The sequence below is a fragment of the Beta vulgaris genome, chromosome 5 (assembly GCF_026745355.1).
Source record: "Beta vulgaris subsp. vulgaris cultivar EL10 chromosome 5, EL10.2, whole genome shotgun sequence".
Taxonomy (NCBI): Eukaryota; Viridiplantae; Streptophyta; class Magnoliopsida; order Caryophyllales; family Amaranthaceae; genus Beta; species Beta vulgaris.
In genome coordinates this window covers 53,064,477-53,074,399 of record NC_079206.1, presented here as the reverse complement: position 1 = coordinate 53,074,399, position 9,923 = coordinate 53,064,477, and the positions used below count along the sequence as shown (strand labels likewise).

The 9,923-nt window shown below is 36.1% G+C and overlaps 1 protein-coding gene across 1 annotated transcript; it reads right to left on the bottom strand.

Annotated features, from left to right (window-relative positions):
- Positions 1-3,857: 3,857 nt before the first annotated feature.
- On the bottom strand, positions 3,858-4,280 carry LOC104893955 (uncharacterized). The gene has a single exon (XM_010680098.1). It carries the CDS (start codon positions 4,278-4,280, stop codon positions 3,858-3,860), a length of 423 nt encoding a protein of 140 aa, XP_010678400.1.
- Between the last annotated feature and the right edge of the window lie 5,643 nt (positions 4,281-9,923).

Sequence of the window (9,923 nt, the reverse complement as noted above, 5' to 3'; positions counted from 1 at the left end):
ATCCTGTTTTTCCCATGTAGCCTCGTCCGAATCGTGACTTGACCATAATACTTTGAGCAATGGGATGATCTGATTTCGTAGAACCTTTTCTCGTCGGTCCAGTATCTTAATCGATCTCTCCTCATAACTAAGAGTCTCGTCAAGTTGCAGCGATTCATGAGATAACACATGAGAGGGGTCATGTACATAATTCTGAAGTTGTGATACATGGAAAAGATTGTGGATGCGGGACAGTTTGGTTGGCAGTGCAATTTCGTAAGCCACCTCTCCGACTCTTTTCAAGATTTAATAAGGTCCAATGAACTTCGGACTAAGTTTGCCTCAAATACCGAATCTTTTTACTCCCTTAGTAGGGGAAACTTTAAGAAAAACTTTATCACCTACTTCAAATTCCAGTTTACTCCTCCCTGTGTCTGCGTATTTCTTTTGACGATCTTGGGCGATTTTCATCTTTTCTCGAATTATTCGGATTTGATCCATAGTCTCTTGAACCAACTCTGGCCCTACGGGTACCCTATCTCTCAAATCTTCCCAACAAATCGGTGTTCGGCATTTCCGACCATATAAGGCCTCATATGGAGCCATCCCAATTATGGCTTGATGATTGTTATTGTAAGAGAATTCTATCAAAGCTAGATAATCCTCCCAAGATCCTTGGAATTCCAAAATGCAAGCCCGCAACATATCCTCCAATACTTGAATTGTGCGTTCGGTTTGACCATCAGTGGCAGGGTGGAATGCGGTGCTAAATTTCAATGTTGTTCCAAAAGCTTCCTGAAGTTTTTCCCTGAAGTGAGCCAGAAACCGGGGGTCCCTATTAGAGATGATGGTTACCGGTACCCCATGCAGACGAACGACATTTCGAATGTAGGCGTCAGCCATGTGCGACTGACTCCAGGTTCCTTTTATTGCAAGAAATCGTGCCGTTTTGGTGAGACGATCCACTATCACCCAAATCGAGTCATTTCCCTTCCTAGACATTGGTAAACCAGACACGAAATCCATTGAGACGAAATCCCATTTCCATTCCGGAACAGGTAATGGTTGTAGTAGCCCTGGTGTCTTCTGGCGATCAAACTTCACCTTCTGACATGTTAAACATTTCGCCACATATCTGGCTACATCATTCTTAAAACCTCTCCACCAGAATTATTTCTTAAGGTCTCGAACCATTTTGTCCCTACCAGGATGCACTGAGTACGGACTACTATGAGCTTCCCCCAAAATCTTCTGTCTTAAGTCCTGGTGCTCGGAAATACACCATCGTCCTTTAATCCTAATAGTTCCATCTTCGTGTTGAGAAAAGTCCTGGGTCTTACCATTCTTCATCTTTCCTTTAATACCCTGCAGGAATACATCCTTACCTTGCTTTTCTCGAATTTCCGAGTATAAATCAGGCTGAACAGTTATGGCATTGACTGTTTCCTTAACTTCCCCTGAATGGATTAAAACGAGTTCAAATAGCTCTATCTCTTTGCCCAGCTCGTCTGGCATTACTGATAGGAGCGAGGCTTAATTCATTCCTTGGGCTTCTACTGAGTGCATCTGCCACCTTGTTCGCTTTTTCGGGATGATACTGAATGTCGATGTCGTAATCTTTGAGCAGTTCTAATCACCTTCTTTGCCTCATATTCATATCTTTTTGAGTGAAAATATATTTCAAACTTTTATGATCCGTGAACACCTTACAAGAAACCCTACACAAGTAATGTCGCCACAGTTTCAGAGCAAAGACAACTGTAGCTAACTCTAGATCATGCACTTGATATTTTTTCTCATGCGGACGCAACTGTCGAGATGCGTAAGTGATCACCTTCCCGTACTGCATCAATACACATCGCAGACCATCCTGAGAAGCATCACTATAGATTTCGAGCCCCTCCGTACCTGAAGGAAGAGTCAGGATAGGAGCACTAGTCAAACTCCGCTTTAACTCTAGGAAGGCGGCTTCACATTTTTCATTTCATTGGAAACAAGTGCTTTTCCTGATTAGATTTGTGATGGGTAATGCTATTTTGGAGAAATTCTTCACAAATCGTCAATAATAACCTACTAAGCCTAGGAAACTTCTAACCTCCGACATATTCTTCGGTGCTGGCCACTCTTCTACTGCCTTTATCTTGTCTAGATCCATTGAAACACCCTCTTTTGACACCACATGACCTAGAAATTTTACCTCCTCTAACGAGAAATCACATTTACTAAGCTTACAATTTCTCTCTCTGCAGTGTCGCCAACACTGTTCTTAGATGACCTTCATGCTCCTCACGATTCCTTGAGTATATCAAGATATCAAATATAAAAAATAACCACGAATTGATCCAAGAACGGTTTAAAATAACGTTGCATCAAATCCATGAAAGCCGCAGGCGCATTAGTCAACCCGAACGGCATGACCAGAAACTCATAGTGCCCATATCGAGTGCGGAAAGCTGTTTTTGGAATATCTTCCTCTACAATCCGCATTTGGTAATATCCTGACCTCAGATTAATTTTTGAGAATACATTCGCGCCCTTTAGCTGATCAAATGAATCATCAATCGTTGGCAAAGGATACCTATTCCGTATAGTGATTTTATTAATTTCTCGATAGTCTATACATAATCTCATAGAACCATCATTTTTCTTGATAAACAGCGCTGGTGCTCCCCATGGAGATACACTGAGTCTAATATACTCCTTCTGCAATAATTCATCTAGTTGCTTCTTTAATTCCACCATTTCGACTGGCGCCATCCTATACGGATCTCTCAAGATCGGGGTAGCACCCGGGATTATCTATATAAAATCCACTATTCGATTGAGGAACCCCGGTAAGTCTCTGGAACACCTCAGAAATTCCCGAATTACTGTTATATTCATCAATTTAGATCCAACCTCACTTAGCTCCGTTACCTGACAAATATGTCCTTTTATGGCACTTTCTCCGCATCTAACTTGATGGTTAACAGCCTCCTCCAGGAACGGCCGAAGTTTCACCACTCGTGTATAACACTCTATTATAGCTCGATTTTTACTTAGTCAATCCATACCCAGAATAACATCATACACACCCAAGTCAAACATTATCAAATCTGCCTTCAAATCCACCTCTGCAATTTTAATGTCACATTCTTCAGCATATACTTACATCGAAAGTGTTTTATAGGTAGAGTTACATTTAAATTACATAAAGTACTTTGGGTTCATGCTCTATGCGGAATGCAAATATGTTTGAGATAAAAGGGTGGGATGCTCCTGAATCAAATAATACAAATGCAGGTAAATCACACACATCAAAAGTCCCAATATTACCTCTCTGCTCCATAATCTCCGGTACTTCGAATGGTTCAGATTTTAGGCAATGCCTCCGGTGTCTCGATCTCCTTAATGTTACGACCCGAGCTTGACTCACCTGCTGCTTTCAGAATTAACACTTCACCAGGTCTTTGGTTACCTCGAGCATTCCCAGATTGGTTCAAAATGGGACATTCCCTGATCCTGTGCCCCGTCTTCATACATTTAAAGCAAATGCTATGGCCTTCACAATTTTTCCCATAATGTTTGTTTCCATAGTGACGACACTTCCATTCCTTTTTCCCTCCTTCTCCAGCTTTTGTAAGGACTAAAGCCATAAACGTCCCAGTTGTATCTGACTTGAATTTCTTGTTACCTTTTCTCTACACCTTTCGTTTCCCTTCTTCTTCCTTTTCGAACTTTCATCCTTCTGTTCAATGCGTTCGTGCTCCAAAGCTCGGTCATACAAGTCCTCAAAATTACTATAAACCCCGATTCTCTTTTGATACTTCAGGTTTAATCCTTCAAATAAAGAAACGCATGGACTTCACCCTTTCATTACTGGTGAAATCTGTAGCAAATCACGAGAGCTCTAGGAACTTGGCAGCGTACTCTACCACTGACATTTGTCCTTGTCTCAAGAATAGGAACTCATTCTCTTTCTTCCTTCTCAAAGCTGGAGGGAAAAACTTATTTCTTAGTTTTTCTACAAACATTTCCCAAGTGGAAATAGCTTGAGGAGAGGTTTTCTTGATTGTACCCCACCACATATCAGCGGGTCCCTCTAAGTAGAAAGATGCCAACTTTACTATCAGATTTTCAGGACAACTCGCTACTTCTAGTAGTTTTTCTATATAGGCTGCCCAGTCTTCGAGCTTCAGTGGGTCTGCTTCACCATCATATCCTCGTGGCTTATGAGCCGCGAGTCTCTTATAAAATTTTCCCTCCTCATTGTCCTTAATCAGCTCTTGTTTTTTCAGAATTGCCAGTAGTCGGGTGTTCATCTCCCTTAACTGGCGTATCTACTCATTTTGCGAATTATCCGACTGTCCCGGTTGTTCAATAGTTTCCACATTTTGCCGGATTTCATTGTTCACTTTGATGTTCGCCATAACCTATAAAATAATATTTGTAGATTCTTAGTAGTTCCTATCAAATAATACTGACTTAATTGAAAATAAATGGTTCATAAGCAATTTAACCCACATATTTCATTAATCATTAACTACTTGGAAGGAAAAATTTCCTCCTACACATTCTTCATACAACTCTTGCTTTTATTTTGAATACTTGCAACCTTAAACATATCATATAAAACCATCTAACCATACAACTTGGATTCATAAACTTAGCACAATAATTCTTAAAAAAAAAATAACATTGATCAGCTTCTTCCTTAACCTCTCCACTTGTTCTTTCATACTAGCCTAGCGTACGTTATAGGGATCGTACATCACACAAAATGTAGGTCAGCTATTACAGGCCCATAATAATATCATAATATACATCCAAACATTCTTCATAAGACAAAGTTTAAGTTGCAAAAGATGATCATGTTCAAGCTTTGGTCCGCTATGATTGTTGAGACATAACTTCTCTAGAGCTTTCCGTCTGCCTACCTTAACTTGCTACTTTCTGCACAAGAGTCTGCCCCCATTAGGACAGGTTCATAGAACAAAAATCAGCTTATGCTGGTACACAAACTAGTCTAAAACTAATTATGGTGGCTGAAAATAAGGAGTATCACACTCCAAGGTTTCTTATGCAAATCAATATTTTGGGGGAAAACAACACTATCATAAGATTACACACTTCGAAGGTTCACAAGTTCATTGTAAACATCTCAATACAAACACAAGGTTAAAACGGTTTTATATTGATGGGTAGGGAGAAGAGATCACACATTGAGGTGCATCAAGTTGCAAACCTCCACATAATTCGGACTTTAAACTCCTACTATTTACTCGCTTGCAATCTTTTATAGGACATGTCTTCACACTTTATACACACATTCCTCTTCTATACGCAAAAAGAAATAAAAATCGTCTATCACAATTTCTAAAACAATCCACAAATGTTCCGTTATTAAAAGAAAACTCTTTCTTACTTTGATAGGAATGATTGAAGGAGTTTATGACAATAGTTCAATGACAATTGAGGTGTATAATGACTTATCAAAATCAATATTTCACCATATAGTTCAACTAGTAAAGAACTTAAATTATCACAAGTAAAAAGGAGATTTTTATATTTCCTAAACGAAGATTTAGTTAGCATAAATCATAACTTTGAAACTAACCTTGATAATATGAGTTCTTAAACCTTTAACTTACTGAAATTTCCAACTAATGTAAGGAAATCCATTCTTCAAAACTTTCAAAAAAAAAACTTAAACATAGTTTATCTCTGAAAATGCGATTTCTTAGTGTATTTCCTCATTTGGTGTGTTATTGAATAAGGAAGCACTTCAAACAAGGTTGACCACTCAAATACAGTAACTTAATGATTTGAGTTTTTGAAATAAATTCTCAAAAACTTTCACTTATCATTTGCTAAACATATTCTTATCAGAAACATGAAAAATAAGGTGGTTTACTCACCTTTTAATGTAAAAATCAATTACGAAAATCAGAATGTCTTTTTAACCATGAATACCTATACATGCAACCTCTCAATCATCACTTAAGCTACTTCTCCATCAACCAAACATCATTCGAAAATACTTCAAATACCAACACACACAAAAATCTCATAAATAAAATCGGTAAACATGTGACTAGTTTCTAGCATAGAAAAAGAACACAAATTCTACTTAGTTTATAAACATGCAATGAATATTACTATTTGATATTATTATACAGTAGCTTATGATAACCTAAAACAAAGAAATTCATCCTTAAAATCGTTCTTAATAATTTTCCAAAATTTACACATAACTAGTGTTCCAAAAGAGAGTGATTTTTGTATACCTTCACCTCTAAAGGTAGTAACTCGATTTCTCCTTCTTCTCAAGGTGTGATTCTGACTTCTTTCTGTTCCTAAAACACAAGGTAACATTCACACAAAGTTTCATAAGAAATTACCTAAAGGAAGTACTTTAATTCACCCAAAACATTCAATACACTTACTGTTTCCTTGATTGAAGAGAATGACCTTGCTTCTTGAACTTTTGGCACTTAAAGCTTGAATTTTTCCCTTCCCAGTATGCACCTATATATATAGAATAAGAATTGGGCTTTGCATGCAATATTTTAGAGAGAAAAATTGAAGAAGATGAAGAGGAATCCAGCCCCTGCAATTACCACAGGTCTGGTGAGGAAGGAGGAGTGAGAGACTCGAATCTGGGCAGCAACGTTTCCTTGGAATTTTGTGATGTCTTTGGGTACATGGGAACTACGTTTGGAGGTTTTTATTTCACGTGATTTTCCCTTCAGTAAGTTAAATGGGGTTTTCATTCACACTTGATCCTACACAGAAATTTTCTGCTCTTTTTTTGTCCTAACCTAATCCTTAATTTTATATTATATTACATGCTAGTGGCCTAACTTCCCACAAATAATTATTCCACCCCAAATACCCTTAACATAGATTTCCTTGATTTACCTAAACCCCATTTATTAAAAGGAACTCCAAAGTCTATTCTATTAAGCAAACCTGATAATTTGCTTAATAATTGAAACATAATTCCTATCTTTCAATAACTCTCAACTCTCACAATTTCAACTTCTTAAAATAATATGCCGACCCTAGAATCCAGATAACATTATTCATACTCTCATTTAACTAATGATACTATTATTATTATATTTTCTTCTAAGCAACAATTACATATAAGCACAATTTATTTTCACATATACTTATCATACGTATTATCTACGTACGATCGCATTTAAATTCCGTGACTTAGGTTACTTAATCACATACTAAACCCTCATTATTTACCGGCTGTTACAATTTCCTTCAAGTGTTTCTCTCTCTTCCTCCTCCCCCATCCCGAAACCACCCATACCCCTGCCCAGCCCAACCCCTTCCTAACCTACGAAACCCTTAAACCACTTCCCCATCAGAAAAAAACTCTTATTTCTTCCTTCACCCACACTCTGTTCCCTCACTCACTCTATCATGTATTTCCCTCTCTCTCTCCTAAAATCGATTATTTTCTCCCGCCGCCGACTCTTGTCCTTTCATCCACATCGCTCATCCGCTCTTCCTCCTTGTTTATTCTCTGTCCTTGTCAATTTGTCGGTCGCTCCTCCTTGTTTGGTGGTTACAAGTGCGTATGCGGGGAATTTTCTGGTGGCAAATTAAAAAGAGGATGAGTACGGATGGAAGGATGTGGTCGTCGTCGTCAGAGGAGGAGGAGTTAGCCTGGGTAGGAGACATCTCGTTGTCGGGAGGGTGATTTCGTGGTGAGGGAGGGGATGGGGGTGCGGTTGGGGGTTTCAGTTGGTTGGAGGAGGGGGAGGAGAGAAAAAAACATTTTGGTTCTTTTTAAAAAACAGTTACATGTTTTACATGTTACAAGCCATATTATCCTACTTAGGAATTCTGATGTAAAGTTTACTATATTAAATAATAATCTAAAGTTTGTATTGTTGCGAGCGAACGACCAAACATTTGTATTATCCTAGTTAAAAAAACTTCTGCGAATTTAGGAATAGAAGTATAATTTAAATCATTTAGAATAGAATATAGATAAGTGAGTAACCAATCTTTACTGTGCGATTGTATCGTACATTTAGTAACACATATATTTGTACACAAACTTGGTGTATAAATCGCCGTACTTGTATAAGCAAGAGGAGCAATCAAAATATACTTGCATTTGCATCTACTTATCCGATTCTCTTACTTATTCTCCCTCACCCTATAGTACGTTATCATCACGAACAACTCTAATGTATAAATATGTCTACTTTACAAAAGTTACTACAAACTAGTTAAGTTTTTTTTTTTTTTTTTTTTTTTTTGTGAGAAGCATGCTCTATAGTTGCCAAAAACTCAGATCTTCTATATCATAAACTCAAAAACAAAAATCTTGTGGAAACTTTTCATATTTAACTCCACTAGACTTCCTGTATATTTTTTTACAGAGTGAAGATATACTCATCATATCCACTGCATAAATCTTCACTTTCATTCATTTTGGTACCTCCACATAATATGATGTGATAGAATCATGTTTTTTTCTCAATTGTTGGAAACTAGATATCAGAATACTTGGGAGTTTTAGAATTATAAAAAGGAAAATTTTCTCAGGTACCCTCGAGGTTTGATATAATTCTCAAATTACCCCTCACATTTGGAAAAAATTCTTCAGATCCCCCCGAACTTTGTGTTTGGGTTCATAAAATACCTTTATCATATACCGAAATTCAAGTGCATTAATTTCCTAATGTACCCTTGAAACTTAAACTTTAAACTTCAAAATTCAATAAGGTCATTTTGATAATTAAGCTAAACCTCAAGGGTACCTCAGGATATTTATAATTTACTTTTGAATGTGAAAAATAAGTCGGAGTGAAAGAACATTTAGATAGATTAACTCTTGTAGTCGTGAAAAAATCAAAGACTCGTGTTTTGTTCTATAGACGTCTCTCATGCAAATAAAAAAAAGAAAATTGCAACATTTATCATTGAAACTAAAAAGAAAATCCATCATGACTACTTTTTTTTTTTTCTATTTAACTTTCTAGGAAAAAATGGGTGAATAGAACACCTAATATAGTCTAAGTCAGTGTCATTTTCCAAACTTGAAAGTTTTGTTCTCATAAGATTCTCTCATATACTAATTAAACACTACTGCCGACTTATTGTCTTACCACTAAGTTAGTATTTTTTGCTTGTTTCTATTGACAAAATTATTATTATTATTATTATTATTATTATTATTATTATTATTATTATTATAATAATAATAATAATTAGGGTTTTGTTGTTATTGTTATTTTGTTCCCGTTGATAATTCTGATATAATTATTATTGTTGATAAAATTAATCCTAGTCACGTGCCCTAGTTTCTCAATACTATTAAAAAATTATATATCTATTAGACTATTACCAACATGTATACATTTACATATTGTAAAATACGGTTTGCCACTTACCTCTATTAAAACTGGATCACCCGTCTCTTATCACTGTACACCTCTTATCTTATGTTTACTTTTTATCCAAAATTTATGCATATCCCACTTTCTTCTTACATCCTTCAACCTCCATTTTTTTTCGACCATGATGAATCCCAACAACAACAACCAACCTTCATCTTCTTCTTTTGAAGAAGATTTTATGATGTTTCGGTTTTCTTTATCCATTATTATGGCTTTAATAGCCTGATAATGGGATAATTATTTCTTCTTAAAACAAAAATAAAATCCAAACACAAATTCCCCCGCCGGAATAGTCTAAGATGCACACAATTTTTTATTAATTATGCATTTTATAAAAGAAAAATAGTATGTATCATATAATTTTTGTTGTTATCACTTATTTTGTTTTAGTTTTGTTTAAAAAGATTAGTAGTTGTTATATACTACTTCTTATACATAAAATGTGTTTGTAATATTTGTACGGATATAAATCAAGGAGATACAATATATATGATTTATTATTATTTACTAATTTTAATATTTACATGTTTGTAG

Excerpts from the sequence above, each read along its gene's own strand:
- LOC104893955 (XM_010680098.1), bottom strand. The coding sequence starts at position 4,280 with ATGAACACCCGACTACTGGCAATTCTGAAAAAACAAGAGCTGATTAAG.